The sequence below is a fragment of the Chironomus tepperi genome, unplaced genomic scaffold (assembly GCF_022539635.2).
Source record: "Chironomus tepperi strain 1889 unplaced genomic scaffold, CSIRO-AGI_Ctep_v1 contig_85, whole genome shotgun sequence".
NCBI classification, from domain to species: domain Eukaryota; kingdom Metazoa; phylum Arthropoda; class Insecta; order Diptera; family Chironomidae; genus Chironomus; species Chironomus tepperi.
Window position 1 is genome coordinate 3,077,627 of NW_027226207.1, and position 19,827 is coordinate 3,097,453.

Genomic DNA, 19,827 nt, shown 5'->3' on the forward strand with positions numbered 1-19,827 from the left:
ATGTCCATTCAAATTTCAATTTTCCGTTAAAACAGTAATGTTTAAATATTAGCGATAAATAAATTTATTATTATATTCACACGACTTTTACAGTAAGAATAGTAATAGGATAACATCTATCTATGTAGGAAGCTATTAGCTTATAGTAGAACAAATTTCTTGCGACTTTATACCATGCAAGAAATATTTATTAAATAAAATATAATGCCGGATTAATAAATAATTTAAGCATGTGATGCACTGTGGAATGCTTGAAGAGATCTTGAATGTTTAAATGGAGCTCCATTTGTGGCAGCAACGACTTCGTCAAGGAAACTTTCAGAATTGTGAATCGTAGTTCCACCCAAAATTACCCGATATCCCAATTGATTTAGTTGATGTACGGCCATTGCTTCTTCGTATGTAGCACCGCCAATAATGAAAGCAACAATTTCTTTTGGTGGTCTTCTATAAGCCGGTACGTCATTAATAAATGGATAATGCTGGTCAACTGATCGTCCTTTGAAAATTTCTTCTAAAATCTCTTTTAATGCACAGACATGCTGTGTATAGACATTCTCAACACCTTTCATCCCCTTAATCAATTGTCTTGTTAACTTTACAGCATCAGTAATCTTAACTGTACTAAATAATTCAGTTCTTGCATATTGACTTATGTATTCAAGCATTTTTGGTACTAAATGTGTTCGTCCATTACGTGTTTTTAGTGCATTTAATAAGCCAACAGTTCCGCAATTTGCATGTCTTTCATATCTCATTGAATAAAGTAGAATTAAGCGCAATGCATCGTCAATATTAACTCGTTCATCAGCTATAAGTTTCTTGACTTTTTGAAGCTGTGCTGAATGATCAGCTCTGCAAACCATATCCTGTTCCAATTCTGACAATTCAAGGAGTGCCTTTTTGCTAATTTGCATTGACAGTTCACTGATAACGACTAAATGTTTATTAACAGTTCCTGACATTTTCTTAAACTGTGGATAAGATTCAACAAAGTTCTTCATGTCCGCAATTGTCTCAATTTTCTTTTGTTCCTTTGCTTTCAGCTGGAATGACTCAATAAGATCACGAATTGTAGTGGCAATTTCTCCAAAATTAGCATAAAGATTCTTCTCATAAAACTCATCTTGTTCTGCTGACAATACAACTTCTTTTAACTCAGATGGAACTCCAACAACTGATGACAAATCTACACGATTATTTTTAATCGTTAAAAGTTGATGAACCATTGCTTGATATGTCCATTGTGTCAATAATGGAGTCACTGGATCATCTCGTCTGTCAAGAATTAAGAGTAATGGTGGGGCATCTCCATTTTCAGGTGGTCTAAAGCTAAATAGTGAGCTTTCCTTGTTCATTGTATCGAAAACTTTCTTTGCTAGTTGCTGTGCTACATTACTTCCGCTTTTATAACGAATTGCTGGACGTATTTTTAATGACAATAGTGCACCAATAATCCCACTAACACTTCTATCTAGAGCATCTTGATACCAATTTAGAGCATGAAGACATGTTGGGATGTTTAACGAGAACAAATTAGCATTAATGCTCAGAAAGTCAGCATAAACTTCCTTCACTTCTCTAACTGATTCACTTTCGTCACATTCTGCTAGTATTTTGATATCAGTTCTAGGAATTACATTACTGAAATATATGAAATATGATCCGTACTTTGGTGATTTTAATTCATTGGATAATCTCAAAATGTTTTCTCTTGTTGGACGTATGAAGACGATGCATTTTAAATACTTTAATCTCTCATTGGATCTTCCGGAGTCAATTCGTTCAAAGAGATAGACTTCCTTTTGTAGCATCTCAGTTTGCGAAAATGCCATCGACACTATTGATGTCTATAAAAATTAAATTAATTAATTCAAAACAAACAGCAAACATATTTATTATTCATTATGACACTTACAGTCTCTCTATCCATCAGTAATATCTTCATACCGACACCTGCTTCCTCAATCATCTTGTCTATATACAATTGCACTGATTTAATTACGTTCATTATGATGTTTTAAATTAAATTTTATTTTTATTGACTGAAAAAATAATTCAGGGGAGGTCAACTACACTTAAGTATGATTAGAAAAAAAAGTTGTTGTTCCCCTAGTTGACTTTCCCCTGCCTCGTTCTTTTCTTTTCGAAAACTCATAAAACATGGGTACGGTTCTGAAAAAATAATTATTTTAAGTGTTTAAAACCATATTTCCACACTTGAATTTATTAAATATGTCTAACCAAGTGTGGATTTAGTTGGATAAACATCAAGTTCAGTGGAAAAACGATGAATTAATGGACAAATCTTTAATTTTATTGCAGGTATTTCTCGTGATTCATTTCATAAGCGCCGCGCCACTGGTGGTAAAAAGGCCCAGATTCGCAAGAAGCGAAAGTACGAATTAGGACGTCCACCAACCAACACCAAGGTAAAAGATTAATTAAAGTAGTGAAATTTGTCATATAAACAAATTTTTCTATGGTTTAGTGCTATAACCTCAATTTTTTATTTACTGTGAACTAATTATTTTTTGTGATTTATAGATTGGTGTTAACCGAGTCCACTTTGTCAGAACTCGTGGTGGAAATAGAAAATTCCGTGCCCTTCGTATTGAAGGTGGAAATTTCGCCTGGGCTTCACAAGCAACAGCACGCAAAACGAGAATTCTTGATGTCGTTTATAACGCATCAAACAATGAACTTGTTCGTACCAAGACTTTGGTAAAGAACTGCATTATCACAATTGATGCTACTCCATTCAAGCAGTACTACGAATCCCACTACTTGCTTCCACTCGGTCGCAAGAAGGATTCAAAGCAAGCAGCCACAACTGAGGAAGAAGATCCAATCACAAAGAAACGCGGCAAGGAAGCAATGAAGAAATACGAGGAACGTCAAAAGTATGCTACAGTCGAACCTGCATTAGAAGAACAATTCTTACAAGGACGTCTCTTAGGTATTTATCATCTTTTAGCACATATAATGTTGGATTATCAAGTGATGAACAACCTAAAGCGATCTGTCAAACTTTTACAGAATACAAACTCGTTTTGAGCGTTGAATTCTAATCGACAGAAATGATAGCGCTTGTCATAGTTACTCTGATTCTACATTATCTGCCTAAATTTATAAAACTTTCCTTTAAGTTCAATTACTAATGAGTTTATTTCCTTTACAGCTGCTATCTCAAGTCGACCAGGTCAATGCGGTCGTGCTGATGGATATATTTTGGAAGGCAAAGAACTCGAGTTCTACATTAAGAAAATCAAGTCTAAGAAATCGAAGTAAATTAATTCGATTTGTGCTGTAAGTGAAATGTATGCATTCATAAGAAGACAACATCAAATAAAATCCAATTTTTGAAATCTAAGCATAATTTGTTATTATTCATAACTGCTTTTTGAATTTTAAACTTACAGAATTGCGAAAATATAATTTTGCTTTCAGGGGGAAGCGATGAATGTAAATTTCTCGATTGGAGGTGAATATTGTTCATAATCAAATATGCTCAAATATACTTTTTGACAGTAAATCATAGAAATTAATTCAATAAATTTAACGGCTATGCAGAACTCAAATTGTAACGGTCAATAAAAATTTGAAAATGAATTGAACAGAAATGAACTTCAATTTTTCCCAGTTTATCCTATCCACTAAAAAGTCACAGACTTGATGACACTGACTTGCCCATCAGAGAATCGTATCTCACATTTCAAGTTAATCTCAAGCTATTCATATCGGTAAAAAGCTGTCAAATTTATTAAATCTAAGATGGGGAAAATCGACGAAAAAAAGCAATTAGAAACAGTTGATAAACTAACTAGAAAGTTCGGTCAACTTCTAACTGACGAAGATGCAATTTTTGATGTTATAACTAAGCTAATCGAAGCACTAAAACCATTGGCAGAAAAGCATAAAGAAATATATTACCAATATGGACAAATCTGTAATATTGCTGAAGAAATAGTTGATTCCACCAGTGGATTTGCTTCAAAGACAGGCACAAGTGAAAAGCAAAAAGCTAAATTGAAAAAATCTTTAAATGCTATCATTAATATTAAAAATTTTTTGGTTTGTTCGTTAAATGTTTCTCTTGAAACAGATTATCTGCCTCAAAGTCTTATTGGAGAAGAAGAGACAACAGATGAGATGGAGTCTTGTGAAAATGTGAAATAAAATTTTTGTTTAGTTTTAACCTTAAAATGACTTTTTTTATTAATTAATCTTTTACAGCTTGCACAACATACATATCCGTGTTAGAATTAGTCAAAATATGCGTTAGAATCGATTAAAAATGGCTATAAGATATAATTAATTTTAAACGATCTTTTTAATTTCAAATTTACTCAAATGTTTAATCCATGGCAATAACGTTCAGAATTTTGGCGCCAAAAATCATTATTCAAGTCCTCGTCAAACGTGATAGTTCATTAATTATTTTATTCAGGAAATAAAAGCAATTAACAATACAAATATGGCAAAAGTCGATGCTTTCAAGCAATTAGAGAAGGCAGAAGGATTCGTTAATCGATTAGATGATGTTGTGACCGATGAAAATGCATTTGCAGAAACTTTGACTAATTTAGTCGATGTGCTCAAACCAATTGGCACTGAAAGTCTTAATAATAAGATATTGTGTGCTGCTATTAGTGAAATTGTTAGCTATAATGATGGATATCCGGTGGATACAGGCGCAAGGAAGAAGAAATCCTCAAAAATCGGAGCTATTGTGGACTTCTTTCAGTCACTTAAACTAAATTCGTCATATGATCGTAATAGTAAAGATATGTCAAATTCTTCCAGCAAGGATAATATTGAAGAAAAGGAATCGAGTGATAAAAGTAATGAAGAGAAGATAGAAGTAAGCCCAAAAAAGGGAAACGTAAAATCTGATGAACCTGAAGAAGAAAAGAATGATTTGAAGCTTGAAAAGAAGAAATTGGCTGTTCAGACACTTGCTTATTTGTTTACTTGTCTTAAGGCTGAATTTGATTTCAAGAATAAAATTGATAGCCAACCTCAAATTGTCATAACATCAGAAGAACCAGAAGATCAGAAACCGACTGAAAAGGGACCGAAATTTTCTGAAATCGTTCAAAAATCGTTAGAATCAGATTAATTAGTTTATTTTATTATGTGGTTTTGTTACCCAAATGTTGTTTTTTAGTCTGTATTTTGTGGAAATAAAGTTTCGTTTATTATTTTATTGTTTACCTCAAATTGTCTTTTATAATTTAACGGTCATTTCACATTCAAATAAACCGAATTAGTGAATGACTTCATTTTGTTTCAGTTCAATGTAAGCCTTTTAAATCAGCTAAAAATCTAACCACAAAAGCTTTCCACAACAATCTTGTTTAAGCAAATAATTAGTTATAAATATGGCAGAAATCAATATCGCTGAACGGATGAAATTAGCAGAAAGCTATATTCATCAATTAGAAGCACTAGAAGGGAATGAAAAAGCAGCTTTAAAAATCCTGAAAGAACTAATCATTACAATTGAACCAATTGGCGAATCAAATCCAAACTATGTTAAATTGCGTGATGCTGCTCATGAACTAATTGAGTTTTACAAAAGATCTGCATTTAGAGCAACTGAAAGTACAGAACAAGCAGAAAACAAAAGAAGATCCTTGAGAGCTGTTATTGAATTTTTTAATTGTTTCAAGATTGACATCAATTATCAAGAAGATTTTGGGCCTTCAAAGCTTATAACTGTTTCAAAGGAATAGGATATATTGTCTAAAATTTGTGTGTTCCTGTCAATTTTATCAATGTTTACTAAGACTGATTAAATTCAAAATTTGAAAATACGTTAAATTTTCGGCAAGATCGAGTCATTTTTAGTCAAATTTAAATCAAAATAAATTAAAATTTAAGAAATATCTGGTGTTTTTGTGCTTAATTCTAGTTATATTAATATTATAACTAATCAATTCATTTGTTTCATGTCACATTGTTACATAATTCCACTTTATTTACGCAAAAATAATAATTCTTCATTTGAAAGATCCGGAAATCTCTCAAAATATACAGAAACAGCGTTTTGTGGTAAGTTTCACAATAAAATTATGCATTTCACCATACAGCGACTCTTCCTCAAACAGTACGTCCCCCAAAAGACGTATATATATACATCTTTATATAATTTTTTCTTTCTTTCCATTGTATTTTTGTTCTTTGAGAAAATCAAAAGTGAAATTTTGCTAGGAAAAAAAAATTAAGCTGATAAGTGTTAATTACTGCTATTAAAATGTTTGCAAAAAAGTATCGTCCATCGATATCGTCTTTGGACACTCATTCAAATCTAGAGGATGATGATGAAATGTATTTGAGGAAAAGAATTAGAGATCAGTCGCCAATAGATAGACTTGATAACGACGAACTTTCTGATGCACTTTCAGAAGAAGAAGATATTCCAGGTTGTCCACTTCCCTCAACACCAGAGGATAATCAGCTGTTGGAAGCTGAGGTAAGAAAAAATATATTGCAAAATTTTCATATTATGAAATTAATTTTTTTCTCCATTTAACATCAATGGAAACTGAACATTGACCTAAAAAAACTATTATGTATCTCATATCTCTGTAACAAAACGCAATTTTTGTTTATGCCATGTGTATTCCTAATCTAAATTCATATTTTTGTTCCTTTACATTATCGCGATAAGATGACGGAAGTTTTAAAGGCAGGTGTACTATCTGATGAAATCGATTTGGGTGCTTTAGCTCATAATGCTGCTGAACAAGCTGAGGTTTTCGTCCGTAAAGTATGGGAAGCATCATGGAAAGTCGTTCATTTCAAGAATTTACCAAAGTGGCTTCAAGATAACGACTATTTACATAAAGGACATCGTCCTCCATTACAATCATTCGGAGCTTGCTTCAAATCTATCTTTAGACTTCACACGGAAACAGGAAATATCTGGTATGTAAATTGGAGACAGTTTGACCTTTATTGATATTTTGAGTGTGACATTTGATCTAAATCTGGACTAATAATTATTTAGTTTTTTCTAAAAGCTTACCCAAAACCATATAAATTACCGAAAACCGTTCAAATGTAAGATTAAAGTGCTTGAAAACCATTCAACCGTTTAAAATTATATCTAAAACCATACAAATGTTTTAAAAATCGAACCATATTAATGTAATTTTTATGAGGCATATCTAGCTACAAATTGACTCACTCTGAATAATTTAGTGACTCTTTGTTTAAATAATTCTCTATTGTCACATACTAATAATGCAAATCTAAATACATAGGACACATTTGCTTGGATGTATTATGTTTATCGGCGCAACAATCTATTTCTTATGGAGGCCTTCATGGCAACTCAATCTAGAAGAAAAGTTCATATTCTTGGCATTCTTCGTCGGTGCAATCGTTTGCTTAGGATTCTCATTCGCTTTCCATACGGTTTCATGTCATTCGGAAATGATAGGAAAATTGTTCAGCAAGTAAGTTAATATTTGAGTTTAAAACAGTGATTACTCACGTCAATATAAATAATTAATTATGTTTTTATAGATTAGATTATTGTGGCATAGCACTGTTGATTATGGGCAGTTTCGTGCCGTGGCTGTATTATGGATTTTACTGTCACTATCAACCTAAAATTATCTACTTAACTGTAGTTATTATATTAGGTTTCTTCTCAATCGTGACATCACTTTGGGACAAGTTCTCTACACCGCAATTACGGCCTGTCAGGTGTGTATTATTATTATTGTAATTGACAATGACATTACATTCCTAATATATCTCATTTATCACGATATCCAGAGCAAGCGTATTTATGGCATTTGGTTTATCTGGAGTCATTCCTGCAATTCACTATGTCTACATGGAAGGATGGTTCAATGACATCAGTCGAAAATCTCTTGGATGGTTAATTTTGATGGGATTCCTATACATCTTAGGTGCAATGTTTTATGCATTGCGCATACCGGAAAGGTGGTTTCCTGGAAAATTCGATCTCTGGGTAAGTTTGCTTATCGTTTCTATGGTAATTACTGACTGTGAATATTGTTTCGTGCTGAATTATTAAATGCAACGTGTAATTTCTGTTAATTTCACATAACTTGCAATAATTCGTCATGAATATTTGATACCAAAAGAGCATTAATCTTTTTTTGCTGTAAACATTCAATTTGTCATAGACTTTGGTATAGAACGTAAAGACTAATGGGAATTTGTTATCAAGAATCACTTAAAAATAAGATTAGAAATGTTTTGCAGTCGACACGGATATGTAAACTATTGATATGGTCGTGTAAAGGTTGTTGTTTTTGGACTATTCTTTCAATATGTCAAGGTCATGGTTGCAATCTTACAGAAAATTCCAGATTTTCAAGTATTGATCGCGTTGCGTTACATTGGATGATTTTCTTATCGAATGTGTACGGATGTAAACATTTTTAATGGATTTGTTGTTTGTTCGTGAGCAATAAGCGTGAGTTCCTGTGGAAAATTTTATGCTTGAAATAACGATTAAAAAATATTTGAAATATAACGGTTGAAAAATTTTTGAATATAACGGTTTCATATTTTTAAAAAATAACGGTCAAAACTGGAAATTTTTAATCCGATCATTTAATCTCAGGATTTATTTCACTATTAAATGAGCTCATCGCATTTCCATATTTATGACTTAGTCATGCAATCGACCACATAAAACAAATAGAAAGTTATGCTATAGCATGGAAAAATACGGAAAAGCAACAAAACTTTGAATGTGTCAGCAACAAAGATGCACTCTTCATATATGCATGTCGATAAGCGGAATTGGAACTGAAATTTAAAACCTTTTTTTTCTCTCTTTTTCAGGGTCAATCTCATCAAATATTTCACGTTTTAGTGATTGTAGCTGCATTAGTTCACTATCATGGAATCTCGGGTAGGTTTTGGTTATTTACATCCATTAATATGCATGATTAACATTAATTTTCTCTACTTTCTCTAGAAATGGCGATGCACAGGGTATCATTGGGAGAATGTGATATGACACATACTGCTATAGTCTTATAATTGCTTTAAAAAAGGCAAAATATCAGCAAAAGATTGATGAAAATGACAGCAAAATATAATTTAAAAGTGTAAAATTGATAGCAAAAATTCTTTATGTATTTTCTTGGAGAGCATGAAAAATTTAATTGTGATAGTACTTCAATGATTAAATGATGAAAGTCTTGTTATATCTCTAATTATTAAAAAAAAATAATACGATCAATTCCTTAACCCATATATATTTTCGTAGCACTTAAAAGAAGCTTAAAAATTCAGATGATTAAATTCATTGTTTTGGAAACGAAGCAATTAGTTGTGTACATTCTTTGGAATAAATTATAGCATATGGAAATTTTAGCCTAATTTTATTTAATATTATTTTTTTACCTCTGGACTTGGTAGTTGCTGGAAACGTTTGGGGTTTTACGTGTTATTTTCAATAATTTATCTGATTAGGTTAACGGTTTTCAAAAATTCAAAATGTAACGACTTTCAAAAATTTGAAATTCATGAATTTTCAAAAATTCAAAATTTAACGGTTTTCCGAAGTTCAAAAATTCCGACTTTCAAAAATTCCAAACTTTTTGACATTCAAAAATCATTAATTTAAACTGAAAATTTACGTTAAAAATAGTGCAATAATTTAGAGGCTTATTGAAGCATTTGCTGGCATTTACCAGCAACCATCAAGTCTAGCAAAGCTTTAAAAACATAGAAGGATCCAGAATTTTATGTAAATATATTTTAAAGTACATACATACAATATTTATGTTTAAATCCACAAAAAAACAATTCCACGATTAGAAACTATTGAATTAAATAAAAAATTATCTATGGAGGATCTCAAATTTAGACAATTTTTGAGGTTGAATCAAAATAACGAAATGAATCACCAAAATATCAATGCAAAAATAATTGAGAATACCTGTAAATTATGAGATAAAAAAAGCCCTTAAAATGAATGGAAATCCTGAATAAATTTATTCTAAAATAAGAAAAGGCAAACTTATGACTTCTTATTCCTGTCTATTTTCAGCCGTATGCAGCAAAGTATCCAAATTTAAGTATAGAATCGTAAATATCAAGTCACATTGAATTACATCTCGTATATCGTTTTTCAAGGTCATGTGCAGCTTGTTTGAAAACAAATTGATGCATTCGATGTGAGAATTAATGATCAGTTGCCAACTCAGTCAACAAGTGTGCTAAAAACGTGATTCCAATTTCAAGAGCTTGTTATTTGATAAATGAAAGTTAAGCTTAATACTCTCTTATTAGTAATAATTTGGTATCTATGGAACTATGTCAATATTGTGTACTTTGAACATTTTCTGAGTCGCAGTTCTGTTGACGTCATTTCTGTTGTTTTTTTTCTCATGCTGATGATTCCTATATTTTTTCATTAATTTGTTTTTATGTCGTTTACTAAGCAGATCCTTAGAATGATCACATCAGACAAACAAGTTCACAAAAATCATTCATATAAAGTAGATCAAAAGCATTAATTTGCTTACATTTTTATTATCTTTTATGCTTCATATGAGTGACATTCTTTTATGAAAAAATTATGCAAAAAATTAAACTAATTTTCAGTTTTGAAATCCTTAACAAAAAAATATATGCATAATGATAAACCTGCTTACATTAAATTCTTTAAATTTTTGATTGATTTATCTCGGTTCTTATTTTTCTTCATGATTGCTTGCATCTTATGATCCACAACTGCAGACTTGGATGGCTTCTGAGCGGAAAATATAACAACTTTGGCTTTTGAGGCAGCATCAGCTCCGAAATTTACAGCTTTATACTCGGTTGTCTTGAATGTATATGGCGCTAGTGGTTCCTCAATAAACATTCCAGCTGATGTCCAAACTGGTCGCTTAATTGGCTTCTTCTCTTCAACAACTTTTTGCTTCTTCTTTACCACTTGCTTAACCTCATTTCCGAGTCCTTTTGGAATTACTTTATTCAATTTTGATGTTAAAGTCGATGTCGGCTTGAATGTGTCGGCATTCTTATTATTTGATTTCTTAAAGCTTGAACCATTTGACGAATGTTCGACTTCCTTTAAAATGCTGAGCTTTTTCTTGGCCTTTGGTTTCTCAACAACTTCTGTGTCATTTTCGTCGACAATTTCAGTAATTGGACGTTTCTTTGCCTTCTTTTTGTCATTAACTGGAGCAGTTTCTTGTTGAATTGGAATTTCTACTCGTTCAGCGTGCTTCTTTGATTTCTATTCAAAATAATTTAAATATTAACGGTTTAAAATTATTCAAAAATTTAATTATTATATTTACCTTGACTTTGACTTCTGGCTGAACTTCTTCCACGACTTCCTCTACAATCTTGTGCTTTTTAGATTTTTTCTTTGTTTTTTCAACTTCCACAACTTCCTCAACAATTTCTTCTTGGACTTTAGCAGCTTTTTCCTTCTTCTTTACTGATTTTGATGGAACTTCCTGCTGTACTGCGACCTTTTGTGGCTTCTATTAAGAAATTTTATGAGTTAATAAACATTTTAATTGCTTAATTATTTCATAAAAACTTACCTCAATCTTCTTTTCGACAGGCTTCACGGACTGTTCAGGTTGAGCAGCTTGCTCAGCCAATTTAGCGAGTTTCTTTTCCTTCTTGCGTTGTCTTTTAAGTTCCAGTTTTTGCTGTAATTTGTCCAATCGTTGACTGATGTCTTCTTTCTTGCCATCATCAAATTCTAGAGGATTAAAATAATTTGAAATTGTAACGGTTTTAATAAATTTGAAATTTTAACGGATTTAAGAGGAAGTGATTTAAACACAGTTTCTGAATAGATCAATTTATTGCATTATTGCGGGTAGTTCCCAAGGTTTTCAAACTTAAACTCACCTTCAACAAGCTTTTGCTTCTTCTTCTTGTTCTTCTTCTTTTTAACTTTCTCAGCATTTTCCTTATTTTCACCAGTCGACGAGTCCAATTTCTCTTCAGTTGGTAATGCTCCTTCTTTTTCCAATCTCTTCTTTTCAAGTTTTTTGGCCTTTCGTTCCTTCTTTAGAGCCATTTTTGCCTTCTTTTCTTCTTTTGTCTGTTCCATGTATTCGTTGCATCGATTAAGAATTGCACTAAAATCAATTTCCTTGGTGGCATTTTTGTTCTTCTTAACTTTCTTTGCCGGTTCAGTGTCAACGACTTTTTGCTTCTTCTTCTTCTTTTTGATTGGTTCCTCTTCTGACTCATCTGAACTTGATGAGGCATTTTTACTGACCAGATCTGAATGGTTATCCATGTGTAAAGCTTCCGATTCATTTGCGGACATTTTTCGAAGTCGTTTTGAGGCTGAAGTTTCATCGTCATTATCACGTTTACGCTTCTTTCCAATACTTATCTCATCCTGGCTGGATTCCTTGGTCGTTGTATCAGATTTATCTAAAGAACTATTTTGGGCACTTGACAAATCAGAAGATTCCTGAGCTTGTTCTTCTTGAACATTTGATTTTCTATTTTTTTTGGCAGACCTTTCGAGAGCTTTCAATGGACTTTGAAGCTTTTCAGGCTGAGGTGATTCAACATCTAGACTTGAAAGTGTTTTGCGAGCTTTTTTGTCTGATTTTGGAATTTTTTCACTTTCATCCATTATTGGCAATGATTTACGATCTTTTTTGTCCAGTTTTGAAGCTTTTTCTGACGATTCTTGAGCTGTTTCGTCTTCATTTGGAATATTTGACTTACGATTCTTTTTGGCAGATTTATTTAGTGCCGTAATCACACGTTCAGCATTTTCGGCATCACTCAAAGCTTTTTCAGCATCACTAATTGCCTTTTCTGCGTCACTAAGAGCCTTTTCAGCTTCAACTAAGCTCATCGACTTGCGCTTCTTCTTGCTTGATTTTGGTGGACTTTGAGCTTTTTCGGCTTCACTTAACGACTTTTCAGCATCACTCATTGCCTTTTCTGCGTCACTTAAAGCTTTTTCCGCTTCTTCCTGAATATTTGACTTTCTGCTCTTTTTAGCTGACTTATCAAGAGCTTTTGGACTTTCAGACACTTCACTAAGGTTTGATAATGATTTGCGAGCTTTTTTGTCCAATTTTGATTTTGTTGGGCTTTGAGCTTTTTCGGCATCACTTAACGACTTCTCTGCATCACTCATAGCCTTTTCTGCTTCTTCCTGAACATTTGATTTTCTGCTCTTTTTAGCTGATTTATCAAGAGCTTTTGGACTTTCAGACACTTCATTAAGGTTTGACATTGATTTGCGAGCTTTTTTGTCCAATTTTTCGGTGTTCTCATTATCGTCCAAATTTGGCAATGACTTACGGCCTTTTTTGTCTGATTTTGGAGTTTTAATAGGCGTTTTTTCTGGAGCTTTAGCAGGAGACTTTTGAGTACTTTTTGGAGCTTCCTCTTCGCTTTCAGAACTTGATTGCACAATGATTCTAGATTTGCGCTTAGTTTTTGATTTATTTAATTCCTCTTCTTCTTCTTCGAGTAATTTATCATCACTGTCCATTGAGTATCTATCATCAATATCCTCATCCTTATCAATAAATGAATCATCGTCTTCTTCTTCCTCATCCTCTAAATCCTCTTCTAATTCATTTGAGTCTTGAGAACCTAATGACTCGCCATCTTCTACAATTTCGTTCTCTTCCAAATAATCTCGTTCACTTTTTGTCATCGATTCCTCCTCATCGCTTGCAACTTCTGCTTCATCGTCAATAAATGAATTTTTTTCTTCCTCACTTTCGCCTTCGTCTTCAGATTCATCACTTGAAATGACTTTTTTCTTCTTGATAGATGTTTCATGAATAACTTCAGTTTCTGGCTTTTTCAAGCTGTCAATTTGTGATGAAGATCCAGTAACTGATTGATTCCAAGTATTGCTCTTATTCTTTCTACCAGGTGATTTATTACTGACAACTGTTGTTATTTCCATGTCTACATCTTGCTTATTTGTCTCATTAAGTTCTGATTGTTCTTCTTCACTTCCAATATCCATATCAACTGTATTCATTTGTGTCTTATTGAATAGCGATGGAGTCTTTTTCAGTTTCTTTTCAACTGGTTTTTGAGTAGGAACAAAGTCTTCCATCATTTCCGACACAATTTCTTCACTTTCCTTCCTTATACTTTCATCTTTAGAAAATCCACTGTCTTTAGATATTAATGACTGATCTTTTTCATTACCTACATCAGATGAAGTATTTTTAGCAGACTCGGTTTCAGTTGGAATTACATCAGCTTCAGCACTTTCAACTTTTTGTTGTGTATAATCTTTAGGTCTGAACAAAAGCTTTTCCTTTTCATAATATTCTACTAAATCCTGAACTTTTTGTAATGGTAAAGAATCCCTTCCATTTTGCTTTTCTTGGCTACTTTTTTCAGGCGATTTTGAGACTTGAATAACTAAATTGGAGCTTTCAGAATCACTTGCTAATAAATCATCCTCGTTAACTGATTTATTTGGTTCAATGACATTTTTGCGATAATTTGTTAATCCTTTTTGTGGCGATACTGATTTTTGTGAATCTGAGCTAAATGATTTCGAAACATTAAGCATTAATTCATCGGAAATTGTCTCTGCAATCGATGTTATGCTCTTCTTAGAACTTCGTCGTCGTGTGAGAGAATCATCCTCCAAATCAGGCTGAGTTGAAATGTCTGCAGTACTTCCATTCGTAATATTTTGTGAACTCGACTTCTTTCTAGGCGATTTCGATGGGCTAACTGATTTTTCTTTTTCTTGAACTGTATCCTTGTTAATCGAAGTATTTTGGCTGTTTGTGTCTTTATTTAAATCCATTGATTTCTTCTTGGGAGTTTTTGTTGGACTTGCTGATTTTACTGGACTTAAATTAGTTTCCATAGAATTATCGTCACTTTTCATTGATTCATTAGTAGTTTCTTGTGTTGAATTCTTGCTTACGTCTTGTACTGAACTAACATCATTAGATGAAATGGAATTTCTTTGAATTATTAAAGGAGACTTGGAAATTGAGCGGTTTCGGAGTTCTAAATCATGTAACTCAGCAGACTTATTCAGATCACCAGATTTATTTAGTTCGATAGACTTATTCACATCATTAGATTTATTTAGTTCTGCTGATTTATTTAAGTCGCTGGATTTGTCATTATTCGGTTTTTCATCAATTGTTTCAATTTCGGGTTGCTCTTCTTCAGCAACTTCCTCAAGTTTAACAACATTGACGCTCAAACGTTTCATAACAGATTTTGTACGAGGAGTAATTGGCATTTCATTAACAAATATCACATCGTCATCTTCACTTTCAGTCACAGTTCGTCTATTTGGAGCTCGAGTTAATCGAGGACTTGGAACAACTTCTGCATTATCGTTAGACATACGTCGTGTAACACGACGAAGAGGACTAGCTGGTGTTGTTGATTCTGTTGCTATTGTCCGTTGTATTGAACCTGCTCTTGTTCGTCTAGTTGGTGTTGTTGCTAAAAATAATAATTTTATCAATAAATTGATAAGGATTTAAAATATTTTGTAAACTTACCCGTTTCGTCGATTGATTCAAGCTTTTTGGTAGCTCTTAATCTCCCAGTCGGCGTTTCCGGTCGCTCATTATCTTGATTTAGCGAGTCTGAAGAATTCATTCGTCGCATTGATCGAGTAACTGAAATTTAAATATCGAAGAGGTTATTTTAACCGTTTTCTGGATCATTCTAAACATTTTCACTTTAACTAACAAACTACATGCTTAGATTAGAGTAATCTAGCTAAACTTTTTGTTTATATTCAATTTTCAAGTTAAAAAACGTGTTCGAATTTCAAAATTTTGCACAAAATTTTTTTTCCCATTAATCTCCAATTTACCTCGAGGTAGCGAATCGCTTTTCTCCAAATTAGCAGACATCTTAGTTTTATCTATCTTTTAATGCACTTATTTCGTTAAATTAACTTGTTAATCACTCAATAATTAAATATTTTATTGTCGAGAAAAAAATTGAACTTGCTTGAATGGTTTCAAATTTAAAATTGACCGTTGGTTGTAGAAAAGTCACAGTAGACTTGTTGAGTTTGTGTCAAAAGCGCATTTTTCGAAAATAAATAATTTTAATAATAATATGACTTAATGTATGTTCTGTGACAAAAGTCATAACGGGAATATCTTCAAAGGGACTAAACAATGAATGAAAAGTGAAATAAATTAAATTTTCCCGAAATATTTAACGGTCAAAAGAACTTCAAACAAGAAATCATTTAAATGTTTCAAAACCTTTCAAATGTTATAAAACCGTACAACAACGTAAAGAAAACAGTATAAATCCCACATCATTTGAATAAAAACCGTTAATTAATTAAATTTGATCTGATCGGCCAAAGTGATCATAATTAGCTACTTGTGTAACAAATTCTACTGTAAAGGAATGAAAATGCATCGGCATTTCTTATTTGACAAAATCGAATAAAAATCTAATGATTCTGTTTATTAATTATTTTACACTTTCTTTCATAATTTCTCAGGTTTTAGTGTTTAATGATGATAATAAATTGTAATAATAGGATAGAAGAAAAAAATAAATGAGTTGTTTTTTGCAAAAAAAAAAAGAAGTATAAAGAAAGTTTCAGTTGATGATAATGTTGTGCTTCATTATGTCTGTGTCCCTAACATTCCATCATCGCAAGGGAATTTGAGTTTTCATTTGCTGCACCCAACAGCTGTAAACTGTTACCTTCCTGCGATCCATCATTCATTTCTAATTCTTCATTCCACTCCATACCATTTTGTTGTGGATTGCTCTCTCCATTCGTGCCATTCTCAACCTGCTCTTCTGTATTATTTGTATCATCCCAATTTATCTTAAATCGAGTCACGCGAGGTTTTGAGGCGAGAATATTTCTAGTCATTTTGTCAAATTGTGGCTTCGCAGGTGGATTTTCACGCAATTCAGGATCACTATATTCATTATTAATAAAATATCCGACACGTACAAATTCTTGTCCTTTATATGAACATGTAAGGAGGACAATTGTAACGCCGAGAGCATCTTGTTCAGGGATTTTTGTTGTGTCTGGGGGGTCAGCTTGAAATACGAAAATGTGTCTACCTTCAGGAATTGGACCTACATAAATCTAATAAAATAAATATTTTTAACATAATTGTACACAAATTTTAATAAATACAAACTTACTGTATCTAAAACTTGATCATGTTCTTCAGATTCAGCACTTCCGACATAAATCATTTTCCATTCTAAATCCTCTTTCAGTTCTTCAATGCACTCAAAAGTAAGTTCAAATTGGAAAGGATTAAAAAAGCTGCTGGGATTATCTAAAACTACTACGTTTGTAATGTGCACTTTAGCCATGTCTGTTTGCTGTAACTTTGGATTATTGCTTCGTTAGTAATTGATGGATTTAACTCGTTTCTATAAATTGCGAAAACAAAAGGCGAAAACTTAATTTTACAATTATTCAGCTTTTTATGATGATTAGAAACTTACTTTTACTGTCAATTCTGTCTTAAGTCGCTTATCTTCTAGATTCGACCAAGATTGCTAATTAAAAGTCTCAATAAGCTTGGAAATTAATTAAATTTTTTAAAATAAACAAAATTTTTTTAGCGCCAAATCGACAGTCAGTCAGAAATTGTTATTAGCTTGCTTTATTTTTCAAATATTTTTTGACCGTTAAAAGTTTTCAAATCTTTTAAAATTCGAGTCATAAAATATCATTAATAACGGTACATTTTCTTCCAAAACAGTCATTAGCTATCTAGATTTTGATTAAATCAAAGGTCATTTTCTGAGCTCGAGAGTTAAAATGTCTGGAATTAAGCTGTATTATCATATTATTTCTCCACCAAGTCGTTTTGCTTTATTGACATGCAAAATGCTGGGATTGGACGTTGAAGAAATGTAAGGTGTGCCTGAATATCAACTATATCCATTTTATTAATAAATTGTTTTATATCCACAGAGAAATTGATTTACTTGCTGGAAAGCAATACACGCAAGAATTCCGTGACATAAATCCAACGCAAGCAGTTCCAGCACTTGTCGATGGAGACATTAAGATCTTTGATTCCAGTGCCATTTCAATCTATTTGGTCGAGAAGTATGCAAAGGATGATTCATTATATCCAAAAGATCTGGAATTAAGAACGAAAGTCAATGAAAGACTTTTCTATACCTCGAGCTATATTTTCCCTCGTGGATATGCCATTATTGTAGGCAGCATAAAAGGAACATTGACGGAAATTCCTCAAGACAAAATCAATGAAGTTTTGAGAGGATATGAATGCATCGAGTACTTCCTGAAAGATAGTGAATATTTAGCTGGATCTACTTTCACTTTGTGTGATTTGTTCTTATGGTGTCTTATGGAATCAGCAAATCAAATCGTTCCAATTGATGAGAAAAGGTTCCCAAAATTTTTGGGATGGTTCAATAAAGTTCGCAGTGAGAATGAATTCTTTGAATTAAATAAGAAAGGGGCTGATCTTCATATTGACATTTTCAATAAGTGTCTTGAAAGGAACCGCCAACAATCCGAGAAGAAAGAGTAAGTTAATTGAATTAACATCAATTAAAATGGCAATTTAGATCATCAATTAAAGTTGAATAAAGGGCAGTCTGGAAATTGAAAATTAAAGAGTCTGTGATATTATTAAATAATTCACTTTATTGATTCACTTCAGCTCTCCACATGAATATATCGTAACTTTTTGTGTCGGTGCCCCTGATTTGCTTCCACATTTCTCCATCTTTTTAACAACTTCAGCACCGGCAATTACTTTTCCAAACACAACATGCTTGCCATCTAGCCAATCTGTTTTTGTTGTGCATACGAAGAACTGACTTCCGTTTGAATTCGCACCAGAGTTAGCCATTGACAATGTTCCAAATCCTGTATGCTTAAGTTTAAAGTTTTCGTCAGCAAATTTAGCTCCGTAAATACTTTTTCCGCCAGTTCCGTTATTTTTTGTAAAGTCACCGCCTTGACACATAAATTCTGGAATAATTCGATGAAAACTACTTCCTTTGAAGCCATATCCTTGTTCGCCGGTACACAATTGTCTAAAGTTCTCTGCTGTTTTTGGAACAATATCAGCTCTAAGCAGCATAACGATTCTACCAACATCAGAATTGCCAATTTTGATATCGAAATATACTTGTGGATTAGGATTCTTCTTTTCTTCAGGCTCTGGTGCACTTACTGTAACACTTTCAACATTAGTTTCTTTTGATTCCTCTTCATCATCCAGTGTCTTTCCTGCATATTTCTGTAACCATGTGTCTTCAGCCCATACTGGTTTTATTGAGTTCTCTTTCATTCTTTGTGGTTTGGCTACATTCACTCTTATCGTTCGTCCTCTGAAAACATCAATGATTACTTAGTTAAGTTAATTATTAATAAAAATTTTGGTCGTTTAGGTACTCACGCAATTTCACTGTCATTCATATTATCTACAGCATGAGCAGCATCCTCACTGGTTTCATAACAGACAAATGCAAATCCTCTATGCTTTTGTGTCTCATAATCTAGTAAATTTAATTAAATAATTTTAGTTTATTTTAATCGTTTAAGAAAATTAAGAACAAACCTGTCGGCATTTGAATTTCTACGATATCTCCAAAGACTATGAATATGTCGTTTAGTAGTTTCTCTGTCACTTCGTCAGCTAATCCACCGACATATATTGTATTCTTCTCATTTGCCATGTTGTAGCTTAATTAAATATTGTTCTGAAATTTGTTTGAAAAAATGTAAACATGAAAGGAAGTAAACAATGCAAGGGGCAGGAAATAATCGAAGTTCAAAAATATTCAAATTTGAAAAGACCGTTATTTCTAGTAAATAAAATA

The 19,827-nt window shown here is 32.5% G+C and overlaps 7 protein-coding genes across 7 annotated transcripts; 3 read left to right on the top strand and 4 right to left on the bottom strand.

Moving 5' to 3' along the window:
* Positions 1 to 40: 40 nt before the first annotated feature.
* Positions 41 to 2,068, bottom strand: Vps45 (vacuolar protein sorting 45). The gene is made up of 2 exons (XM_070634858.1): positions 1,919 to 2,068; positions 41 to 1,850 (listed from the first exon to the last, which is right to left on the bottom strand). The coding sequence occupies exons 1-2, from the start codon at positions 2,009 to 2,011 to the stop codon at positions 225 to 227; spliced, it is 1,719 nt and encodes a 572-aa protein (XP_070490959.1). The 5' UTR covers positions 2,012 to 2,068; the 3' UTR covers positions 41 to 224.
* A 54-nt stretch (positions 2,069 to 2,122) lies between these two features.
* Positions 2,123 to 3,373, top strand: RpS8 (ribosomal protein S8). The gene is made up of 4 exons (XM_070634267.1): positions 2,123 to 2,167; positions 2,326 to 2,432; positions 2,548 to 2,959; positions 3,182 to 3,373. Exons 1-4 carry the CDS (start codon positions 2,164 to 2,166, stop codon positions 3,289 to 3,291), a joined length of 633 nt encoding a protein of 210 aa, XP_070490368.1. The 5' UTR covers positions 2,123 to 2,163; the 3' UTR covers positions 3,292 to 3,373.
* Positions 3,374 to 6,149: 2,776 nt separating this feature from the next.
* On the top strand, positions 6,150 to 10,020 carry LOC139086268 (adiponectin receptor protein-like). The gene is made up of 7 exons (XM_070634673.1): positions 6,150 to 6,478; positions 6,677 to 6,933; positions 7,272 to 7,466; positions 7,537 to 7,719; positions 7,792 to 7,990; positions 8,836 to 8,905; positions 8,972 to 10,020. The coding sequence occupies exons 1-7, from the start codon at positions 6,260 to 6,262 to the stop codon at positions 9,034 to 9,036; spliced, it is 1,188 nt and encodes a 395-aa protein (XP_070490774.1). The 5' UTR covers positions 6,150 to 6,259; the 3' UTR covers positions 9,037 to 10,020.
* Positions 10,021 to 10,516: 496 nt separating this feature from the next.
* LOC139086260 (neurofilament heavy polypeptide-like) lies at positions 10,517 to 15,977 on the bottom strand. Its single transcript, XM_070634663.1, has 6 exons — positions 15,833 to 15,977; positions 15,513 to 15,632; positions 11,881 to 15,453; positions 11,565 to 11,728; positions 11,313 to 11,501; positions 10,517 to 11,248 (listed from the first exon to the last, which is right to left on the bottom strand). Exons 1-6 carry the CDS (start codon positions 15,870 to 15,872, stop codon positions 10,655 to 10,657), a joined length of 4,680 nt encoding a protein of 1,559 aa, XP_070490764.1. The 5' UTR covers positions 15,873 to 15,977; the 3' UTR covers positions 10,517 to 10,654.
* Positions 15,978 to 16,403: 426 nt separating this feature from the next.
* On the bottom strand, positions 16,404 to 17,600 carry asf1 (histone chaperone asf1). Its single transcript, XM_070634245.1, has 3 exons — positions 17,464 to 17,600; positions 17,152 to 17,388; positions 16,404 to 17,092 (listed from the first exon to the last, which is right to left on the bottom strand). The coding sequence occupies exons 2-3, from the start codon at positions 17,326 to 17,328 to the stop codon at positions 16,625 to 16,627; spliced, it is 645 nt and encodes a 214-aa protein (XP_070490346.1). The 5' UTR covers positions 17,329 to 17,388; positions 17,464 to 17,600; the 3' UTR covers positions 16,404 to 16,624.
* A 118-nt stretch (positions 17,601 to 17,718) lies between these two features.
* LOC139085993 (glutathione S-transferase 1-like) lies at positions 17,719 to 18,613 on the top strand. The gene is made up of 2 exons (XM_070634244.1): positions 17,719 to 17,877; positions 17,939 to 18,613. Exons 1-2 carry the CDS (start codon positions 17,783 to 17,785, stop codon positions 18,525 to 18,527), a joined length of 684 nt encoding a protein of 227 aa, XP_070490345.1. The 5' UTR covers positions 17,719 to 17,782; the 3' UTR covers positions 18,528 to 18,613.
* A 10-nt stretch (positions 18,614 to 18,623) lies between these two features.
* Positions 18,624 to 19,766, bottom strand: cyp33 (peptidylprolyl isomerase cyclophilin-33). The gene is made up of 3 exons (XM_070634243.1): positions 19,566 to 19,766; positions 19,404 to 19,503; positions 18,624 to 19,335 (listed from the first exon to the last, which is right to left on the bottom strand). Exons 1-3 carry the CDS (start codon positions 19,681 to 19,683, stop codon positions 18,651 to 18,653), a joined length of 903 nt encoding a protein of 300 aa, XP_070490344.1. The 5' UTR covers positions 19,684 to 19,766; the 3' UTR covers positions 18,624 to 18,650.
* Positions 19,767 to 19,827: the final 61 nt, after the last annotated feature.